Consider the following 21,746-nt stretch of genomic DNA (forward strand, 5'->3'; position numbering starts at 1 on the left):
TGCAAGTTTCGTCCAGATTACAGCGGCCTTATCCTGTATGTTTAGCTGAACGAAAGCCAAAATCGAAGTATCTGTTTTGCGTCGACGTTTGGACTTGTCGAGTAGCCATAATCACCAATATATATTCGAGCATAGCATTCAAAAACCTGGGCTCACTAAGGGATTCATCCAACCACAACATACAACGATATTATACAGAATTTCCAGCTTTAGTAACTCCCGTGTTCAAAATCTGGTTCTTGCAGATTGTAACTACAAATGGAGTTCTAGGTTGTGCTTGTTTACAAGGAGGGAAATTGTGAACGGGCCAAATTGTCAATTGTCAAATTTTGTTTCTCTCAGGCCGCTATTTCATCTTTCTATAGCAATTACATGATGAGGGACTATGCTGGGTGGCGAGGGATCTACAAGTCCGAGATTTGCGTGGGATACATTTCCGATGAGGCGACACCCGCAAACAATACCTCATGGCGGAAAGGCCTCAGAATTCCACTGAGTCGATGATTTCCTATATCGCTGACCAGCGGAAAAATAAATTCCTTGCTGATGGCCGACCATGGTTCACACGCATACCCCAATCACGTCCCCGTGAGGTCACCTCGCGACTCTGATAACCCAGTTTGGCACGGAAGTCCCGAGGACATTAGGCGACGGCGTTCCCAAAATTTTTGACAGGAAACATATTTACTGTCGACAAACTCATCGGATCCCAAATAACCGGAGGCTGGATGTTGGTGAAGCAGTGAGAACCCACGCATCGCCTTCATGTCTGAAGCATCCACCCTCTACTTCAACGATGACTCGGACCCAGACAATACAACCTCGTCCGAAGTTTGGCAGGATGCACCGCAAGACAGTCCACAGGGTGCGGAGCCATCGCCAAGAGTTCGATTTCGATCAGATGCGGGTTACGTGCAGGGGGCTCGGCATGACCCGCCGCCGGCAGGTCTCCGCGAAGAATGGGATCATGCTCTGAGTCAAGGACAGCCCCATCGACCAACGATGCCATATTCCCATGAGTCTGCGGATATTGCAGATACGCCACAGCGAGACCGTGAGCCACATCCGGGTGAGAGCGACGGCAAGCCAGGCGTTGAAAGGATAGATCAGAACAAGCCGCGGGAAGATGAGAAGGAGGACGAGAAGAAGGAGCCTGAGGGTCCCCAAGAACGATCCATGAGGGATAAATGGCGCGCCGTGGCCAGGAATTTCAGGGAGAAAGCATCGGAATTTGGCGACCGTTTGGGTCGCCCACAGATCGAGGGAGACGACCTATCAGCCGGGAGGCATCACCCGGACTGGGCGACCGGCGGTGCAGTTCCCCTCTCTGACATGACAGATGACAAGCATAAAAGCGTGGAGGAGAAGCAGCGGCATCAGAAAGAGACCAGCTCCGAGGCTCATCGTCTGGTGCGAGATTTGACCCAAGATCATTCCCAAAAACGCCGCAAAGGTCGTGGGAAGCCTTATCCCCACCCCGACAATGAGTTTAAGGATGAAGAGAACGAGCCGGGAGCAGATCCAAACTTTAGATATCGCTCTGGCGGCGGCGGGATCCTGTCGCACTTGATCAAATTGCAAGGTGGTCAGCAACAAGGTGCTGGAGATCAGTCTCGAACGTCAACTGACTCGTCCCGCAGCACAGAATCCGCCCCCAGCGGGGCCCCCAGCGGGGCCCCAACACCAGTACCCAAGAAGGGAAAACCAGTGAAATGGTACAAAAAGCCTCGGAATACGTCAAACTCGACCTTGATTGGTGGGGGCGCGGAGAGTTTCAGTGGTGCAAGCACTCCTGTTTCAAGCGAGGTCCTCTCACAAGCCTCGAAGCGCCGCAACAACGAAGGAGGCGGCGGCGGCGGAGGAGGCGGAGGAGGAGGAGGTGGCGGAGGTCGCAATATGCGGCTTGAGGATGAAATTCGAGTGACAGTGCACATTGCAGAGATTATCTGTCGGCAGCGATATATCATGCAGCTCTGCAAAGCGCTGATGTTATTCGGTGCTCCCACACATAGACTTGAAGAATACATGCAGATGACGGCAAAGGTATTGGAGGTCGATAGCCAATTCCTGTATCTGCCTGGATGTATGGTCATGTCGTTCGATGACCCTTCTACCCGCACAACGGAGGTGAAGCTGGTTCGCGTAGCCCAGGGGATCGATTTGGCTCGCCTTTCGGACACACATCTTATCTACAAGAATGTGATCCATGATGTGATTGGCATTGAAGAAGCAATCCAGGAGATTGATTCAATCATCAAGAAGAAGCCTCAGTATCACAAGGTCATCGTCGTCTTCATATACGGGTTGGCTACTGCAACTGTAGGACCTTTCGCTTTCAGTGCTCGGCCGATTGACATGCCGATCATTTTTCTCAATGGTATACTTGTTGGTTTAATGCAACATGTCGCTGCGCCTCGGTCGGCGTTGTATTCAAATGTCTTTGAAGTGACATCGACAGTCGTGACGTCTTTCCTTGCCCGAGCCTTCGGGACCATCTCCATTGGAGTTGTGGACGGCAAGCCACAGTACCTCTTTTGCTTCTCCGCCATCGCACAATCCTCGATTGCATTGATATTGCCAGGATTCCTTGTTCTTTGTAGTAGCTTGGAACTTCAATCCCATCAGATCATCGCTGGCTCGATTCGGATGGTCTACGCTCTCCTCTTTTCGCTGTTCATTGGATATGGAATTACCGTTGGCACAACCATCTACGGACTGATAGACCAGAATGCCGTATCCGAAACCTCCTGTCCAGAGAAGGGTGCCTTTAAGGATCCCTATGTTCAACGGTTCCCATTCGTTGCGATCATGACGGTTTGGCTTTTGATCATCAACCAAGGCAAATGGAAACAGCTCCCACCCATGACTGTGATCGCATTGGCGGGTTACATTAGCAACTACTTCAGCACGAAGAAATTGGGATCGAACTCCCAGGTCGCGAATACAGTCGGCGCGTTTGTTATAGGTATCATGGGAAACATGTACAGTCGGCTCTGGCATGGCCATGCTGCAACCGCTATTTTACCTGGCATTTTTGTTCTGGTGCCATCTGGACTGGCTGCAACCGGATCTCTAATCTCGGGTGTACAATCCGCGGATGAAATTCGTCAAAGTGTCGGTCATGGTGGTGGGAGTTCAGGGCCCGGGGCTGGCTTGCAGTCTGGTACTTCTGTATTCAGTCTAGGGTTTGGTATGATTCAGGTTGCTATTGGCATTACGGTTGGTTTGTTCATTTCTGCACTTGTAGTTTATCCATATGGCAAAGCCCGCAGCGGACTGTTTAGCTTCTAGGATGTATGCAGTCAGGAGGTAGTCCGTAGCTTGATGTTGATATTGGGATAATATGTACAACGAAAATAAATAAAGAACATATATATCAGGTATTCAGCATGCCTATTTAGGGAAAGTAGCAATATTTTCTGGGTAACTTCAACTGTCCCATTGGTTCCATGTGAAAGAAAATCCTTCGATGTACTTGAGGTCTACCCATGTACTTACTTACATCCACTCAGATGTTGACAGAGGAAACAGACTCAACTCACAAACATACATGTTCTCTACAATGTTATTCTTTTCACTCAGGGGATTTACAAAAGGGGGTCAGTTCTCCAGAACCGCCCGCGAGATTGGAAGGTTCACACTTCGGTCGTTCTTTTGGACTCCATTTATCCTGGGTAATATCTGGACTGCGAGAGTAATAGAGCAGGAAGGCAATACGGACATTCTTATCCGACGAGAGTGAACAAGGCGACCATAACCTTGCGGGCATACTGCATCTTTCCCGACCTCATTAAATGATATTCGCTATCATCAAAATTCCTTCCAGTTGATGCTTCGCTCCCACGTATTCGCAAGACGGAATATAGTCAGTTCATCATGCCACCTGCCCACAATCTGCATACTGGCAGGCAACTGGACGTTCTTATCCCCAGTGGCAGGCACATATCCGATAGGAATTGCAAGTGCTGGGTGCCCAGTGGCGTTGAATTGGCAAGTGTTCTCTGTCATCCCTTTCGCCGCTTCCATTTGGACCAACGGCGTTGCAACTGAAACTGGGAGGCGGTTTGCGGGCAAAAGGGTCGTGGGCATTACCATCACGTCCACTGAAGATAGAATGTCGTCATACATATCCTTCAACTTTCGCATGATGTTCACGGCCTTCGGATATACGGTTCCATATCGCTGCCAGGCGAACTCGCCGCTGAGGAGGGCTTCCTTGCTCATAATGCTCATCTAGCACACAGGTCAGCGACTTCCAGTGAGGAATGCATGCTCTTTAACGGGCCTGAAATTACCTTGCTGACCACATCGGGCGTGTAGGGAAGGCCCTTCCTTTCAAACAAATCCGTCAACATCACTTGTCGTCGACCTGTCGCTTGCCCCATCATTCCCATATGATTTCCCATTTTGCTGACCACGGAATAAATAGATCTGCCATGAGAGTGAAGCGGCACACTAACTTCCTGCACACTAGCTCCCAGCCTTTCAAGGGCATTAACCGCATTTCTGAATTTTTCTTCTATATTCAGGTCAGTCTGAGGAGGCAGACCTTCCTTCAAAATTCCTATCCTCAACCCCTTGATTCCAGCCGCGCTACTTTCCCTCAACAAGTGCGAGTATCGTGGCACGCCTGTAGGAAATGGAATCCCCGCTGCCGAACGGTCGTCCAAACCATCAGCACCAGCAATCGCCTCTAGCAGCACCGCATTATCCAAACAAGTGGTGGTGATCGGCCCAACATAATCCAAGCTCGCATCATTGCTCGCAATACCCGTGTATGGTACTAACCCGGCTGTTGGTTTGAACCCATATAATCCCGCCAGGGCGGCCGGGATGCGAATACTGCCCCCTTGATCGCACCCGATCCCCATATCCGTGGCGCCGCTCGCCACAAGCGCCGCCGTGCCCGAACTGCTGCCTCCCACCGAGTATCCCCGCGCATACGGATTGTGCACAGGCCCAGTTGCTGCGGTCGAGCTGACGGCTCCCCGGGACAGGTTCTCGCATACGGCCTTACCGGTGATGACGCCGCCGGCGTTAAGAATGCGCGACACCACAGTCGCATCGGTATGCGGGACCCAGTCGCGGAAGGTGTCAGTACCGAGTAAACACGGTACGCTGGCGACGCAAATATTGTCTTTCAGGCAGAGAGTTTTGCCCTCCAGTGCATTGGACCTGGGAGAATTGGAGGATAGATAGAAACGCCAGGCCCATGCCCCGAGGGGGTTGTCGGCTGGCTCGGGAAAGTGGATATTCCGCCTGGGACTGGTGGTCTGGTCTGGTCTTGGTTGGTAATCTGCGGCGATGCTAAGTACTTGATGCTCGAGTTGAAATCTGATCTTGCTTGCTTACCGTCCATTGCAGCGACCAGCTCTAGTGCGTTTTGCATACGTGCAAGAAGCGCCTCGTAGTCTTCAATATCCTGCTCTGAGACCTCCAACGACAGGCCTTTTGCCAGGGAAAGCATCTCCTCTCTTGCCAGAGCCATGGCGGTGTCAAATCACCCTGGATTATAATGTGCACTCAGGGGAAGTGCGTTCAATTGTGATTATTCTTGAGCTCGAGCTGTTTATTTGGCTTCAACCACATCTGTGCCAAATCATTATCGTGATGAAGGATTGAGCCCCGGAATTTACAGTCCAATAGCTCCAAGAGTCACCTGCCCCATTGCGGAAGTGGGGTTTATTTAATTAAAATTCTGATAACGCGAGGAGCTACATCCAGTATTCCCACTGTGTTCGCTTCGAATGCCGCGATTTGCTTGGAAGTTCCCCCTCACCTCACAATCGGTCCGCATCGGAGGCTCCGTCGGATGGACCGACCCCCGCTTGATGTGGGATATCAGCCGAGGAAGGAGATAACAAGAAGCCAGCAGCTCGACCATTTATTCAATTGAAATTTCCACAAAATATCCACTGAATTGCATCCGAGTTCTTTAGCAGTTGACACGACCACATCACTTCCCAATGGTCCACATCGATCCGAAGTATCAAGTTCCCCGAGACTTTGAGGGTTTCGGCGAAGAGGGCTTCGACGCCAAATGGCCCAACGGCGCTCGCATAGCAGTTTCATTTGTGCTGAATTATGAGTAAGATTATATTCGTTCGCACTACGTTCCTCTTCATGTGTCACAAACTAACTACTATTAGGGAGGGTGGTGAGCGCTGCATCTTGGACGGCGATAGTATCTCGGAGCCGTATCTGTGGGAAAAGGGCGCATCCGGTGGACACCGTGAAAATGCACGCTACCTTAATGCCGAGCATGACTTTGAGTACGGGAGTCGTGCATCCTCGTGGCGGTTAATGCGCCTGTTCAAAGAGTTCGCCTGGAACTTTACCACCTATGCCGTTGCAGTCGCTCTGAAGAAGAACCCAACATTCGCCAAAGCCTTGGTACGCGATGGACATGAAATAGCCACCCATGGGCTGCGATGGAAGGACTTTTGGGACTTTAATCTCGAGGAAGACAAGGAATACGTCAAGGAGAGTCTTTTGATGTTGAAGGAGGTCACCGGCGAGATGCCTGTGGGAGCCTACTTTGGTCGCGGAACACCACAAACGCATCACCTGTTTCCGGAAATTTGGAAGGAGCTGGGTGCTGAGTTTCTTTGGTCATCTGAGTGTTACAATGATGATGTTCCTTACTGGCTTGACCTCCCATGGGAGGACCACTTACCTGAGAATGAGCGCGAGGGTATGCTCTTGATCCCATACAACGTAAGTTCATGCTCATACCATTCTATTGCAAAACATGCTCACACATTGGGCTAGTATGACTGCAACGATGGGAAATTCCACATGTCTCCCGGCTTCGGCTCTAGCGTGGTTGAGAGCTACGAGAATTACCTCAAGAACACATTCGACATGCTGTACCGCGAAGGCGGCAAGATGATGAACATTCCTTTGCATACTCGTATTATCGGCAAGCCTGGTCGATGCGAGGCGCTGCGCAACTTTATGAAATACGTCGCTGACAAGCCCGACGTTTGGGTGACGACCAGGCGGGATATCGCCAATCACTTCCGGTCTACGTTCCCTTATAAGCCGCATGGAAAGTGGGTTGAAGAAGCCAGAAACCAAGGATAGCAGCATATATCATGTATAAAATGTGTATATGTATTGAGAGAAGACGACTAAGAATATTATACATCTCTCCAACATAACTAAATATCAGCATTCAAGAGTCAGGCAATGCTCAAAAGAGAAAAGAGAGAAGAGCGATCGTGACCATAGATATGCATTAATCGCATCAAAGTTTCCTCGCAGTCTTTGTCGTTATGGCAGTTGCCATGCCTCCCAACTGGTGTCTCCAAAACCCCCGTAACCTGGCATCCAAGGTGTTTCTGCAGAAGGGGTATTGGGATCTACCCAAGTGACAAGCTCGTTCACAACCGCCATTGTATCAAACTCCACCCATCTGTCCTGTAACACCTGCAGTGCTGGCGGCATAGGCTGTTCTTGGGGTGGTCCAGGCCCATCCATTAGCGGAAATTCGGTAGCTATACTGCCACTGCCACCATTTGGGGTATCATGAAGCGGGGGGGCTCCAGTGTTTTGCATGGGAACATCCTCCATAATGTCTGTGATATCTCCCGCGTCACATTCCTGTTGGGCTTCTAGTCTTTCCATGGTCATGCTCACCAGCGTCTCAAATGCGTCGCGGTATCGCCGAACCCACGGAGTCCTTTCGCCCATCACAAAAAGGACACTTGAGCATGCTCTAATATTGTTGCTCAATCGAACACTCCAGGTGCTCTCATGGGTCCATATACAATATAGCATCATGATACCAGAAACAAAGACAGTCTGGACAGCTATAAAGCTATGTCCATAGACCGCGTTCTGGTGCAGTTTCTTATGCAATTGGCAAATCTGACCCGCAGAGTCCAAACAGGCTTTGAAATACGGATCAGAGCTCGGTAAAATAGAGAGGAAAGGCTGCATGAGGAGGCGGATAGCTCGGTGGTAGTGGAGAAGTAGATAGTCCGGGCGATGGTTGTCGTCCGCACACACTGACGTGAGTAAACTCTCCTTCCACTCCTGCAGCTCTTGATAGTACCCTGTAACTTTAGGCAGAAGCTCCTGCAAGGTGCGGTCAACGCGATATAGGGAATGATGAATGCGAGATTCGATTCTCCTAAGACGAAACAGGTGGATAACTTGCCGTAATTTGTGATCGTCGTCTCGCATTACATTGGGCATCTCGACATCAATCAAGTGATCGGGCAAACTGACGGGATACCCGAGCGCGATAGAAATGTTGCGCTCGAGAGAATACACTGTCCAGAATAACCTCCGACGCTTTTGAATAACATCAGAAGGCAGGTCGGCTTCGCGCCGTGAAAGATACATTCCCAAATGAATGCAGGTACGCATGGCAAATCCGATGAGATACCATAGTTCTTGGCTGATCGAGGAACGAAGGTGAAAAATCACTAAAAGAACCATGGCCTCGATGTTCTCCAGCGACCGGGGTTCTCGTACGGCGGAGATATGCCGTATCGCTGTCGCATAGAAAGCCTGACTCGGTAGTTGGTCAACTCTTCTTTCGTGGTCAGGATGAAGGTACTCTGGTATCACTGACCTCCGGTGTGGGTAAAGCTGCCTGTTTGTCCGTCAAGGAAAGTAAACCAGACCCAACAGCATACACCAGGTACAATTTGAACAATCCAAACTGCTGACTGGCAGTTAGGGATTGTAAGCTAATATACGACAGACGCTCCCTATCTCGGTGCCATTCCAGGATCTCATCTAGATCCAGGAACGAATACCTCGTGTCAACTCTCTCTGAATATGTCTCGATTAGACTTATACCCAGCTCATCTGATGGTGGCGCAGTACCATCCACGCTGTTTTCTCTAAAATTCGTAAATGGGCGACTTCCTGATGCGGCAGAATCTTCTGGATGCTCTTCGGAAGCACCGGAGCCACCGATTGAACTAGGACCAGTCGCCGCTGACGCTTGGGGGACGTCACCGATATTGAGGGCAAGACGAAGTGCAAACTGTGAGAATTGCATTCCAGAAGATGTGTCGGGAAGAGAGAGGCAGAGCGAATTCGCTACGTCGGCAATGCCCACCTGGCCCGATGTGTCCCGCGACAGGATCCGGGCATCGGGCTTTCCAGCCTGCAAAAGTTGGCGCTGTTGAAGTTGGATTTCCAGTTCAGCGACCTTGTTTTCAAGGGCATGAATATACCTAAATAGTCGTTAGAGTATCTAATAAAACGAATCTATGGATGAACGTACTTTGCGACGACCAAGTCCTCACCACGGACATTTTGCAGGTCGCAAGTGGCTCCTGATTTCGTACAGTTGGAACAGACGGGCAGGCGGCCGTCACACTACCAAACCGAATGATCAGTATTGACAGAGCTTTGGTACCTTCGGACATGTAGTGTGGTCTGCATACCTTCTGCTTTCTTGTCTTGCATCGCGAGCAAGCGGTCCGTCCGATGCCACGTTTGCGGCTCTGGCTGGGAAACTGCCCCGGAACCCTGGGGGTCCCAGGTCCATCTGCAGGTGGAAATGCCCCAGAAAAGTCCATCGCTTGGAGATGTGTAGATGTTCAAGATTAGAAACGGAAGGTCCGAAGATGCCAGGAGACACGGGGTGAACGGGGTGGTCGGAACCTCCCCACTACTCCACTTTGACATTATCAGGGAAGGTCAAAGACATTTGTTATCTAATTGCTCGTTAACCGGTTCTTGGATCTGGGGTAAGAAATTTAACTATCTTATTGGGTATTATCTCGGCGAGTACCTTTAACCGAGGTGACTTCTTAAAAGCGATTAGGCGCCTAGCCGAACTAAAACAGCATGTCTTGCAGACGGTGTAGCATCACGATATATATTATGCATCGGAGATTCCGAACATGAGATAAATCATTAAATGTCCGGTCACAAACCGGAATTTCCTTTTACTATGACTACGTAGCTGAGTGCCTAGGGTAGTTCCATGTCTCGCAAATTGAGTACAACTTCGTCGCAAAGACCCAAACATGGCAGAAAGCACCACCCCAGAGGCATACATGAAGCCCGCAACGCGGCTGCGAAAGCTGCTCTCTCAGCCGAATATCTGTATCCAAGCACCAGGGGTGTATGATGGCCTCTGTGCTCGACTTGCTATAGAGCAAGGGTTTCAAGTTATGGTATGAGCCGGTCCCAGCTGCGATCTACCCCAAGAGCCAACTAATATAGCGATAGTACCAAGGCGGCTCTATGACCACAGCTGCGCGGCTTGGAAAGGCAGATCTCGCTTTTGCGTCGCTCAACGACTTCGCACAGAACGCGCAGATGATCGCTAACATTGATCCTCGTATCCCGCTCATCGCTGACGCAGATGTCGGGTTCGGGTCACCCCCAAACATCGCTCGCATGGTACAGATGTATGATTCTTGTGGAGTTGGGGGCTTTCACATTGAAGACCAAGTTACAAATAAAAGATGTGGTCATTTGAAGGGCAAGGGAGTTGTGGACATGGAGTAAGTCTTTGTTTTGGAATCCAAGCCTAGAGCTTGAAGCCATACTTCTGTACTAACTAAGATTGTTTTGCGTTCTAAGAACGTGGAAGTCAAGGATCCGTGCATGTGTGATTGGGCGGGACTCCATATACGGTGGTAGTGAGATATTGATAATCGCAAGGACGGACTCACTGGCTGTTGAAGGATACCAGGCTGCACTTGATAGAGTATGTAAGACGAGGAAACAGCTTGTAACAGCTTGGAATATGACTGACAGTATACCACAGCTCCTCGCAGCACGAGAATGTGGCGCCGATATGGGCTTCTTGGAAGCAATCGAGACGGAAGAACAGATCAAGAACGCTGTCAGGGTTCTGTCACCGATGCCTGTAAGTGGCTTTCTTCTCCTCTCTAACACCCAAATGTACTGATGTTATTTAGCTCATGGTTAATTTGGTTTCCAATGGCAAAACACCCTGGTTCTCACCCGAAGAATTGGGAGAATGGGGAGTCAAGGTCAGTTCTAAAATCATCAACTGCCCTCGTCAAGCTTTATTTAATCATAATGCAGCTCGCTATCTACCCCGGGGCTGCGGGAAAGTCAGTTCTTCATACCATTCGACGTGCGTACAAGTATCTTATGGAGACCGGCAAGGATGATGCAGAAGCACAAGGCTTAGACCCCAAAGGATTCTTTGACGTGATGGGATTGCAGAGGGAGATGGAAATTGATAAACTTGCAGGGGGTGAATCATTCGCAAATGGGGCATAGCTTCAAAAGATGAGGAGAATCTTTGAATTTTGGCGTCAATATATTGATGCGATTAGTGCGTTTTACATTTACTTTGCATGGCGTTCTTCAACTCAACGTGTTTGAATATGAAAATCTTGTTGTTAGACCTTTCATTAAGAGACATTGGCACGGAAGATCTCTTATAAAATGGCTATTGGAGATATTGTTGCTTGTGCCGCAGTCCTTCTTTGTCACTATGGATCCATCCTTTAGTGTGTTGGGTCTATCAAACAGTCAGATAGATTGCTACATCTTCCTTACAGGACGGAGTACGAAAATAAAAGGAGTGAATACACAAAGGGAATTGCAGTATCCAGAGACAATACAATTGACAATCAATAGCCTGTTGCGATATATATATACATGAGACCGTTGATTCCGACCATTCAACAAGACCCGGTCTTCAAACCCCCGACACAATGTTGATCATCTCTTTTCGCGTCACAACCGGCTTGAACCCTCTGCAAGGCATACCCATGATCTCAGCTTGGCGCTTCTCATATCTGAGAAAGTCCTCGGTAATAGCACTACCACGGACACCACCACGGACAGCGCCTGCCCGGGAATCACCCCAGTACTCGGCCCACTGAGGAGGCAGGGGTTGAGAGCCTGGAATAGAGAGCCACAGACGCATAAGGTGACGCTTCTCGTCTGGCAGTTCATAGTCCTCAAAAGGTGTGCGCGAATGCAGCGTTACAAAGCTGTTGAGCAGTTGCATATCACCGCGCTCGAGTTCCATAGTGTAACAGTACTCTTCGGATGGCATGATTATATCCAAGAGATCAAGCGCCTCTACCTGCTGGGCCGTGAGCCGCGGCACGTCAGGGAAGTCGCGCTGCGCGGCAATAGTGTTTTTGCGATTGGTGCGAGCACAAAAGTAACCACCACTTTCCCCCATAAGCGGGCAGCGGTAGTAAGGAGGCTGGATCGAGTCTTGGGCATTCTGGAAGCTGTGGAACCAGTTGTTGGACTCGAGCACATGGAGCAAATCGGGGCGGAGCTCAGCGACGCGATCACGCAGCGCTATGCTACTCATGACCTTAGAAGTTCCACCCTCTTTAGCGGTACGACGGCACAGAAGAGACACCACGTCAGCAGAATCCTGGTGGAAGTCAAGACCGGCGTTAGTGTTGTATCCACGGCCCCCCCTTGACCTTGTAGCTGCCTCCTGCATCACGCACGTCGTTGATGACCTCGCTCGCGCGATTCTGTGTGCGGCCAACACCGATGTAAAGTCCCATGCCCCAGTAAGCAACACGCATGTCTGCTTCAGACCATTCATCAACTGGAAAGCCCTTCACAAGGCACATACCCCAGCGGCCCTGGGTAGTAGTGATGGCATCCTGTAACACCTTTTTGGTCGCTTCAGGGAGTGGATAGTCGGCTTGCGTCATATCAAGAAGAGGCTTAGGGTGCTTCTTTGCGTAGACAAGCGCATGCTGAAAGCCTTCAATTTGCTCAGGGGTGAGACGGATGATCCAGGAGCTATCGCGCTCCACATCCTGCGTCCTCCATGCTTGAGGTCTTGTTCCAATTGACATGTTGGTCAACGCTTGACGAAGTATGGGAGAAAGGAGGTTGAGCCCTAAATAAGCAACGTATAAATATTCTGACTGTATAATAGACTTGCTAGATGCTTTTGTTCATCAATCATTAGCTGCGGTCTATGATGCCTTTATTAATGACCGGCAAAGAATTCCCATAGAACATTCCGAGGCCTGGCTGTCGCATATTCTAACAGTACCTAGGCTTCGGGTCCCACTATTGTCGGAGTTCCGGGACATCATCGGAGGCTCCGCGTCTCCAAATCTCGCGGATGCCCCAGAGTAAAAGGTCGTATAGAGTTTATCGGAGGGTCCGCGATATGGAGGTTTAATAGATCGTCCACCAATAATCGCGGAGAACCGAGGTCCCCCGCAATTTTCATTATCTTCGAGGGTTTCCAAGGTTCTTTATTCGAATGGTGCTGATTGGGCGTCGACAAATTAATTAGCTTTGAGGCGTTGTATCTCTCCTAATTTAAATCCTTACCGACGCGGTTTGTTTGTAAAATGCGAAATGTTGGCGATTCACGTTCCCTCATCCTTTGATAACGCCTCAACACTTCCACAGAGACGGGTTCTTATCAACAGCCATAGGGAGCGAGTCCTGTTAGAAGCGGGGCATTCGCCTTCGACATAAATCTCGACTGGTCGCCTCATGTCTCCACTGCTTGAGTTCCTAATGTCCCAGATTGTGAAATAATGACCTGGGCTACACAAACTAAGATAGCATTCACCTCTCGAAGCGCATTCCTAAAGGCCATTGAAACAAAAGAGGTTGACGGGGAGAAGGCTGCTTACAATGAGGATCTACTTCCAACCGAACCTGGCAAGTCTCTATCTTTAACACTCTCACCAAGGGCCGATATGCTAACAATGCATTACAGGACGACGATCCTGGAGATGGATTCACTATTTCACATACTACCTGACAACATCTTTCTCGCCTACTAGCTACAATCTTGGTGCCTCTCTAGCCACAATTGGCTTGGTGAGTTGAAAACGAATTATCGGAGCCCCTATATGGCTGTAGCCCTATTCTAATGAAATTCAATCTTTAGACATGGTGGCACACTCTCATAGCTGCAGTGATAGGCTCGATTTTCCTTTCAATTATTGTCGTTCTCAATTCGCGCGGCGCAACACAATACCACGTTGGATTCCCCGTCATCGGCACTTCGGCTGGTGGTCCACGGGGTGCCAAGTTCTTCATTTTCATCCGCGGTGCAGTGGCTGTCATTTACTTCTCCACAAATCTCTATTATGGTGGGATGTTGATGGCGATCCTGCTGCGATGTATATTCGGCTCAGCATGGGACAACATACCTAATATTCTTCCTCTCAGTGCTGGTATCACGAGCGCAAACCTGCTGGCATTTTTCATCTTCTGGTTCTTCCAGATGGCTCTGATGTTTGTGCACCCTATTGTGCTGAGGCATATATTCGTTATCAAGGCGTTCTACAGCACTATCGCTCTAGTGGCGGTTCTGGGTTGGGCTGTGCAACAGAATCATGGCTCGCTCGGTAGCTTTCACTTCGAGGGGCAGGCCGTTGTTTCTGGCTTGCACCTCGTCTGGCCTATGATCTCGGCCATAAATTCTATTTGTGCAGCTCTGTGCCCCATATTGATCAATCAGCCTGATATTGCTCGATATGCAAAAAGACCATCTCAAGCCACTTGGTCCCAAATTTTGGGGATCTTTGTCAGCAAAATTTTGATCATGTTTCTCAGTGCTGCAACTACCAGTGCCACCCAAGGATTTCTGGGTACATCCTACTGGAATGTGTGGGATCTTTACAATGCCATACTAACCACCTATTGGGGTCCGGGTGCTCGTGCTGGCGTTCTCTTTGCCTGCTTTGTAAGTGTCAATAGATACATTTATCCTATCCTTGCTCTTACAGCTGTTAACTCCATGCAGGGAATGGTCCTTGCTATCTTGGCGTCCAACGCTGGCACCAACGCACTCCCTGCGGGCGCTGATATGAGCGGCCTACTACCACGGTATATCAACATTGTTCGTGGACAGATCATTTGCGGCATCTTGGGTCCTTTATTATTCCCCTGGAAAATCATCGCCGACGCAAAGAGCTTTCTGACTTTCCTGTCGTCGTACACCGTCTTCCTCATGCCTATATGCGGTATCATGGTGGTCGACTACTGGCTTGTTCGCCGGGGTAATTTACACGTTGCATCGTTGTACAGCCGAGATGCAGGTACCCCTTACACATATTGGAAGGGTTGGAATATTCGTGCGATGGTGGCCTGGCTTTGCGGCACTGCATTCGTGATCCATGGCGTTGCTGGGGCCTTGGATCCTAGCCTGACGAATCAGGCTAGCAAGAATATGTACAAACTCGGATTCCTGCTGAGTTTCCTCGTTGGCTCAGCAGTCTACTATGTTTCCTGCTTGATCTTCCCCGTGCCCATATATCCCGAGGGAAAATATGACGTACCCAAGACATGGGAATATATGGCGGGCTCTGAGGGCTTCTTTGAGGGGGAGAGCGTTGATACTATCAGACTCAATCATGGTGCCATCACAGGAATCAAGTCTGGTGGAGAGGCTGAGAAAGTCTCCCCTCTTGCATCAGAGAAAGAGATCGTTTAACTAGGCTTTCCAAGTGTGTTCTTAATCGTCGGTCTATGAAAACAATAACATATCCTATGGCCGAACACTGCAAGCCGGAGCCGGCTAGCTGCTTTTTTTCGACAAACAGTTTCATCCAGCCGTTGAGCGTTATAGCAAACATGGCTTGATATAATGACGGAATCGGCTATCCATGAGTGAAAAACTTTTAAGGTGCTGGAATAGTGTCCCGATATGCAATTTGCACGTACAACCTGGGTAATGTTGTGGCCGGAGTGCCCGTATGAGCCGTTGTCGACGAAGAAAGGTTTAGGCTACGAGAATTAGACGGAGACGGCCGGTGAAATATAAGAGAAGGGACTAACTATGTGGACGACGGGCCCGGTGCCCTGAGGTGCACCGATGAACGGAGAAGCCCAGAAAGGGGAAGATCATCTTTATACCTGGGGGATTATGGCTCTACCAGTTCCATCCATTGTATGTCAACGTTGTATGAATATTTTAATGCAACAAACTACTGTTCCTGTTCTCTTTGCGAAATCTCAACGTCAATATCTGGAAGGATTGTGCGCAGTGGAACTTCCGCATTGCGGCCAGAATGACACAGATATGAAGGTTCACAGTCGATCTCTAATATAGGAACAGAATACCAAATGTATGGAAAAAGTTCAAGTCTAGCATTTCTAGGGTAATAGCGAAAGGAATCCGGCAATGCAATGCGAATATGCGCAAAATGAAGAACGACCAGCGACCAGTCGCCAGCCGTTTTGCTTTCACCTCATGAGCACCAGGCGAGGCAATAAGACGGTGATAGAATCTGGCGTGGAAGATATTAAGGGTGCTCTATCATATCATCTTGTGTGGTGCTTGTGGCTTTTTGATGATCTTGACAGATTGCGTAACCCAGTAGTTCGAGCAGGTGGCGTTCGCGATATGTGAAGATACAAACACCGGTTGTTTGTAAAAATTGCTTTGCGTGCTCTAGGATGAGCTTTAGGTGGCTGGGGGAAGGCGAAAGAGGGTGTCGAGGGAGATGGTGATTTGGCCAGGGGATGCGTTCAGAGATGGGAATGCGGCAAGAATATGGCGGGTGGTTTTGTCGCGGGCGAGGGACTCGCAGTAAGTTTCGAGCATATTTTCACGGGTAATGAAGCGAAGGGTGGATTCCAAGGAGTCCGGTCGGACAATGGCCTGCGGCAGGGAATGTTCAGGATCGGCGAGGTCGCGCTGCATTACAATGACGTATTGCAGGTCTTCAATGAGCGAGGTCACCTGTATTTCCGTTGCTGATGTATGCGCAAGGACTGGACGATCGTAGGCCAGCTTTTTTCGCCAGAAATAATTGCATAAGATAAAAGAAATAATACACGGGATCAGGACGACGTATCCCCACCAACGCTCAGCAGTGACCATCGAAGCCGCACCAACAACAAGACCAGTTAGCCCATTGACACCAGCATGCCATTGGAAGCGACGAAACCGAGTATGTAGACGGCGACGGATATCATCACTGGGCTCGTGAGCAAAAGCAGCAGCGTCCTGCACATGGAATCGACGAAGGAGAGAGCCACACCAGATGGCATTGACAAGGCCAAAAATTGCAGCCAGACCATTGCCAATATACCCAGAAAGCAGATTACTGGCTTTAAAGACGCGGGGGTTGGCGCCGCCAATTGCCATCAAAGTGCCAACGCCGACCAACAACGAGCCGAATCCCATCAACGCATCCATCACCATCCGGTCAATCACTTCGGTGCCAATTTCACGGACACCCACCCCAAGCCGGCTATCAATGAGCCTAGCTAGCTCTGAGTTCTTGCTGTGGTATTGCCGCAGACGCAACAGCTGATCCCGCTCCGCTCGCAGCAGCTTGACATTTACCCAGCCCAGTCGAAAGTCATGAATAGCAACCAACATCATTCCCAAGGCCAGTACGCCTCCAATTCCCATGAGTACAGCGGCAAACCTTGGGACGGGAATCTGGTTCCAGACGTTGGCAGCGAAGTCACCAGCGTTAGCTAGCTCGAGGTATCCCACACCGGCGAGCAAGCTGTTTTTGAATTCCTGCTGGTGCAGTAGACGGAATCGGCCGCGTCGGCGGACTAGCACAACCTGACTTTTTCTTGATTCCAGGGATTCCTGCCAAGTGATGTCACTGGCTTCACGGACGAGTTTCGAGACCACGGGTGGTGGGGACTCGGCCGGCGATAGTATGCCCATGTCCATGGCCGTCGTCGTGGGCTTGGGAGTTGACTGTGACATGTGGATGGGAGAAGGAGGAGTAATCAAAGTGTCCGAGGAGGCGGTGGGGGCCACCATTGTAAAAGTCGTGTGCGGGTGACCGTAGGAAGGAGAAGCTCACAAGGAAGGGCTATCCATGCCGATGCTTTGTACAACCAGGTTCAGAGGGTCAGATGAAAATTGAATTGAAAGCAAGGGAGTAGAGCAAGGGTAAGAGTAAAGAGTGAAAAAGTGAAAGAGACGAAGACACAAAGTGGAAAAGAACACGCAAGCGGGTAAGGCCAGGGAACGGGGGTCTTCAGAGTTCACGGGTGGATCGACCCGCCTTGGCGTGGCCCTATAGGGCTGACGATATGCTTCGGTTGGGGGACAATGTCCATCTATGGGTATAATATTGTATGGTGTACGGAGCACCTAACTATGTATCCATTAAATGAACTAGTGGAAATTAATCCCCACAAGTATGATCCCTCACCTGCGACCATCAATGCTTACATTTACTTGGTGCTACGGCCAATCTAGCGATCTGGCTGTCTATACATAGAAATTCCCAGGCAGCAATGTGATGGAAAAGAAAAAATATTGTCTAAGAATACATTGCCCTGAGAAATGACTACCTAGGTATCTATGCCTCTTTAGAAGATTTAACTCCATCCCCTGTTTTAGGTGTGCTTAATGCGCGAATTAGCTTGACGCCTGCGTCAGCCATGTCCCCTGAATGAGCGCTCCAAAACTGAGCCTCACGGTCGGATCCACGAAGCACATCATTTCCCGGCTCCTCTTTGGTCGGACATGGAATATCATCGGTCGATGGGTCTTTCTCGATCGAGCTGTATACATTGACTCGTTCGTTAAAACGTACCCGGTGACGGGTGCGACCGTTCGGCGAACCATGGGAGCCGGAACTGGAGGAGCTCCTATCCAGACTAGCAGCAAGGTAGTTCTTGCGCACTGCATACCGTCTAGCCTCTTCCCTTCGGATCGTGTCCGAAAAGATCTTCTCAAGGGCTGTAGACGCAGTGAATCGCATCCCCAGGTAGACCTGCTCGGCGACGAACAACGTCAATAGAAGCGAGGAGAGCCGTACCTCAGAAATGGGACCCCGGTAGACATGCACAATGGCTGCTGTGGATAGAGTCCCAAGCCAAGCCAACAGGTCCAGCCCCAGTAGACATGGGCCGATCGAGTCCGATCGGATTGGTGGTGGTCGTTGGCACTCAAGTGTGAGCTTGAAGAAATCACCTCGCAGCTCCAGCCAGTTGTTTAGCAGAAAGCCAAGCGGCACCAGTGGCCAGGCAACTCCAAATAATGCGAGATAGCCAAACTGCACACACATCTCCATGATATCCTCTTCCACATGATATTCCTCTGCGCCGGCCTCGCTACGCAGTCTTGTCATGAACGCCGCTTCTTCTGGCGAGTCAACCAAGAACAAGCCAGTTGCCGTAGAGTGCGACCGCTTGCGTCCGTATTCCGCCTTTCGATCCCGGTAGTTTTGCCACTTCTGCCTCAAGACATGCTTCACATATGGTAGGACGATCTCCTCACCAAAGCTAAGTACTTGAGCCGTCATCGAAAGATATATCACCTCCTGCTGGAATCGACTTGTATCAACCTCAAATTCCTTCTGCCCACTGACGATATCGGCCCTGAACCCCGTTCTTCGAAGGATGTCGAGATAAGGGACGATTTGTTTGCCGAAGGGAACATAGACATAGGCGGTCAATATCGTGGGGAGGAAAGAGGTGATAAAGTTCATGACGAAGTTCTTTTGAGTCTGGGCCAGATCGTATTGATCCTGCGTTCGGTAGTTCTCGTAGTCTGTCAATCGGGTTGCGATGCTCGTGAGAAACGAGGTTATGGCGGGCAGGGATAGCGAAAACAGGACAGTCGGTACAAATTCCAGATACCCCTTGAATGGACCGTCATACACCTCAGATATGAACACCTCCGAGGCGAAGGACGCAACAATCAAGGCTCCGAGGGCCACGCTCGCAACGGAAGCAAAGGGAATCAAAAGCAGCTGGCGTGTGAACTGCTTCCAGCCCGGGAAAACATGTTTTACCTGACCACTTATTGGGTCCTTGACCTCCTTCTCCCACACATACTGCTTGCGATTCACCTTCAGTTGTCCAACACCTTTGACATCCCACCTCTGACTTAAATCAGCTTCTCGTATCTTCCAGTACTCAACGAAAACAATGCACCAGACGCAAAGTACAGTTCCATATACAATGGAATATGGACCTAGATATAGCCATCCAAGGATGCCCAATCCTGCGGGCACCACGAGGAATAGCGAATAGCAATGAATAAACGCGTAGTAAAAAGCGACCTGCACAGAGTTAGATATTTTGTCACAATATCGCAATATAGCTAACCAAAGAGCTGCCGAGCTGGAACAATACCTTTTCGCCAAATAAGGCTCGAATCGCATCCAGGTCGCTAGTCGTCAACACGGTTTTTCGACTCCATTGACGTAGCATTTCTGCGCAGGCCTCCTGGTCATGTAGCGGGAACGAGGCAGTGATGTTCTTCCATTTTCCGAAACCTGGTGTGATGCCTGCGCCTCCTATTTTCTTTTGCCAGGTGACGGCGTGGTATACCGACCGGATCTCTTCGGATGGTGTATCGGCGTCAGCGATCGCCGTTTCATCGCCATCCGGCAAGGTGTGGGTAATTCCAAACAGCCAGTCTTTAATTCTGTGATGTGTTAATTGGGTATTCAAAAATAGAACCATCTGACATTCACGACCTCACAAATATCACTTACCTTGACTGGTGTACTAAATTCCCGAGATGATCCCGCGGAACCCGAATGCAAACTAATAGCGCTTCACCGTGGCCGTGACGAACCTGAACCCGAAGACCAGCCTCGTTCAGGTCGTGGATAAGTGTTCGAAACTCTGTAATAGCTTGAGCTGGGTCTGGATGATCGTCAGTTGATATGCAGAAGGCCAAGGATATTTCATACACGCATGTCACTTACCGATGTCTCCAAACTCATATTGTAGTACCCAATCCACGCCGAGGTTATCATTATCATCTTCATCAGTGTTGGCATATTTTGCGAGCCAAGACATGTTGGGAGGCTAAGTGTGGCCTGTTGAGAAGAGCAGTTAAAAGGCAAAGGCAAAGGTTAAAGTGGTTAAAGACGTTACATCTGCAGAAATTGGAAACGAACCTTGGAAAATGTGGGGGAAGTTTGCCTTGTCGGTGACATTACGCTGTTACCTAGTACGGGAGTAGTCTATTGATCGTTCTATTTGCTTCTATTCTGGTTCTATTCTGGTTCCAGGGGAAATACTTGGACGGGATGATCATCTTTACCCGAAAACTGCCAGTGCTGATCACACAGCTTCTCTTTTCAAAACCCGCCTCCAGATGTCCACGGGTCACCCATACGATTACAATTACAATGCACCGAAATTACTTGAATTACACCGAAGTCCGACCAGCAAGTCAAGCTTCAGCCCTATGAGGGGAATCTGAACGATCCAGTTTGCTAATAATACGCGTATTCCGATCGCCATTTCTCTCATCCCCCCCTTACATGTTTGTCAAGAGAACCTCCATTGCGACGAGAAAATATTCGAATGAGACCCAACTGCATTGTGCCAGCTGACCGCAAGGGTCGATCCTACAAGGGATAATCGTACACCTAGGGCTGGATCCACTTTCGGGCGCAGTTATCGGATTGGCGGGAATTGGCTAGGGCTGAACATACAAGAGAGGGGAAGAAATTCGGGGTAATTCAATGAGAAGGATATTTCCTCAGTGCGGAGTACAAGGATTCTATCTCCTTGGCAGGGGGGAAAACTGTTGAGCAAAATGCTGTTGCCTACACACTTTACAAAGTCTCGGCACAACATCCGTGATTTTTAATGATTTTAAGGGAACCCACAGTTTATTGGCGACTTGGCGATTTGCGGTGAAAATTTCCAACGGATCTGAATATTGACGCCAAGAGTGGAGGTTAGAAAAACTTGAAGTCATGACGGCAAGGGCACAGGCATCAACATTCACACTACTACAGAGTACGGAGTACAGCTTTTGCTAAAAACAGTGCCATGAACCACAATGTTGGGGATTCAGGTGCACATCCGGCACTTCCATCGCT

The 21,746-nt window shown here is 49.7% G+C and overlaps 9 protein-coding genes across 9 annotated transcripts; 4 read left to right on the forward strand and 5 right to left on the reverse strand.

The window, feature by feature from the left end:
• Nucleotides 1–765: 765 nt before the first annotated feature.
• On the forward strand, nucleotides 766–3,291 carry N7489_007040 (threonine/serine exporter family protein; the record flags this gene model as incomplete). The annotated part of the gene is made up of 1 exon (XM_056712790.1): nucleotides 766–3,291. One exon carries the CDS (start codon nucleotides 766–768, stop codon nucleotides 3,289–3,291), a length of 2,526 nt encoding a protein of 841 aa, XP_056566505.1.
• Nucleotides 3,292–3,810: 519 nt separating this feature from the next.
• N7489_007041 (uncharacterized protein) lies at nucleotides 3,811–5,488 on the reverse strand (the record flags this gene model as incomplete). Its single annotated transcript, XM_056712791.1, has 3 exons — nucleotides 3,811–4,233; nucleotides 4,296–5,296; nucleotides 5,353–5,488. The coding sequence occupies 3 exons, from the start codon at nucleotides 5,486–5,488 to the stop codon at nucleotides 3,811–3,813; spliced, it is 1,560 nt and encodes a 519-aa protein (XP_056566506.1).
• Nucleotides 5,489–5,966: 478 nt separating this feature from the next.
• Nucleotides 5,967–7,086, forward strand: N7489_007042 (uncharacterized protein; the record flags this gene model as incomplete). The annotated part of the gene is made up of 3 exons (XM_056712792.1): nucleotides 5,967–6,088; nucleotides 6,150–6,717; nucleotides 6,772–7,086. The coding sequence occupies 3 exons, from the start codon at nucleotides 5,967–5,969 to the stop codon at nucleotides 7,084–7,086; spliced, it is 1,005 nt and encodes a 334-aa protein (XP_056566507.1).
• Nucleotides 7,087–7,275: 189 nt separating this feature from the next.
• N7489_007043 (Zn(II)2Cys6 transcription factor) lies at nucleotides 7,276–9,545 on the reverse strand (the record flags this gene model as incomplete). The annotated part of the gene is made up of 4 exons (XM_056712793.1): nucleotides 7,276–8,520; nucleotides 8,585–9,197; nucleotides 9,248–9,342; nucleotides 9,411–9,545. The coding sequence occupies 4 exons, from the start codon at nucleotides 9,543–9,545 to the stop codon at nucleotides 7,276–7,278; spliced, it is 2,088 nt and encodes a 695-aa protein (XP_056566508.1).
• A 453-nt stretch (nucleotides 9,546–9,998) lies between these two features.
• Nucleotides 9,999–11,232, forward strand: N7489_007044 (isocitrate lyase/PEP mutase family protein; the record flags this gene model as incomplete). The annotated part of the gene is made up of 6 exons (XM_056712794.1): nucleotides 9,999–10,148; nucleotides 10,204–10,481; nucleotides 10,561–10,687; nucleotides 10,748–10,849; nucleotides 10,902–10,976; nucleotides 11,032–11,232. 6 exons carry the CDS (start codon nucleotides 9,999–10,001, stop codon nucleotides 11,230–11,232), a joined length of 933 nt encoding a protein of 310 aa, XP_056566509.1.
• A 424-nt stretch (nucleotides 11,233–11,656) lies between these two features.
• On the reverse strand, nucleotides 11,657–12,794 carry N7489_007045 (TauD/TfdA family dioxygenase; the record flags this gene model as incomplete). The annotated part of the gene is given in 2 exon segments (XM_056712795.1): nucleotides 11,657–12,421; nucleotides 12,435–12,794. The coding sequence occupies 2 exon segments, from the start codon at nucleotides 12,792–12,794 to the stop codon at nucleotides 11,657–11,659; spliced, it is 1,125 nt and encodes a 374-aa protein (XP_056566510.1).
• Nucleotides 12,795–13,596: 802 nt separating this feature from the next.
• N7489_007046 (nucleobase cation symporter-1 family protein) lies at nucleotides 13,597–15,406 on the forward strand (the record flags this gene model as incomplete). Its single annotated transcript, XM_056712796.1, has 4 exons — nucleotides 13,597–13,627; nucleotides 13,682–13,785; nucleotides 13,856–14,656; nucleotides 14,717–15,406. 4 exons carry the CDS (start codon nucleotides 13,597–13,599, stop codon nucleotides 15,404–15,406), a joined length of 1,626 nt encoding a protein of 541 aa, XP_056566511.1.
• Nucleotides 15,407–16,378: 972 nt separating this feature from the next.
• On the reverse strand, nucleotides 16,379–17,704 carry N7489_007047 (uncharacterized protein; the record flags this gene model as incomplete). The annotated part of the gene is made up of 1 exon (XM_056712797.1): nucleotides 16,379–17,704. The coding sequence occupies one exon, from the start codon at nucleotides 17,702–17,704 to the stop codon at nucleotides 16,379–16,381; it is 1,326 nt and encodes a 441-aa protein (XP_056566512.1).
• A 547-nt stretch (nucleotides 17,705–18,251) lies between these two features.
• On the reverse strand, nucleotides 18,252–20,709 carry N7489_007048 (anoctamin family protein; the record flags this gene model as incomplete). Its single annotated transcript, XM_056712798.1, has 4 exons — nucleotides 18,252–19,961; nucleotides 20,008–20,329; nucleotides 20,400–20,553; nucleotides 20,616–20,709. The coding sequence occupies 4 exons, from the start codon at nucleotides 20,707–20,709 to the stop codon at nucleotides 18,252–18,254; spliced, it is 2,280 nt and encodes a 759-aa protein (XP_056566513.1).
• Between the last annotated feature and the right edge of the window lie 1,037 nt (nucleotides 20,710–21,746).

Source organism: Penicillium chrysogenum (genome assembly GCF_028827035.1).
Source record: "Penicillium chrysogenum strain IBT 35668 chromosome Unknown utg000004l_segment0_segment0, whole genome shotgun sequence".
Taxonomy (NCBI): Eukaryota; Fungi; Ascomycota; class Eurotiomycetes; order Eurotiales; family Aspergillaceae; genus Penicillium; species Penicillium chrysogenum.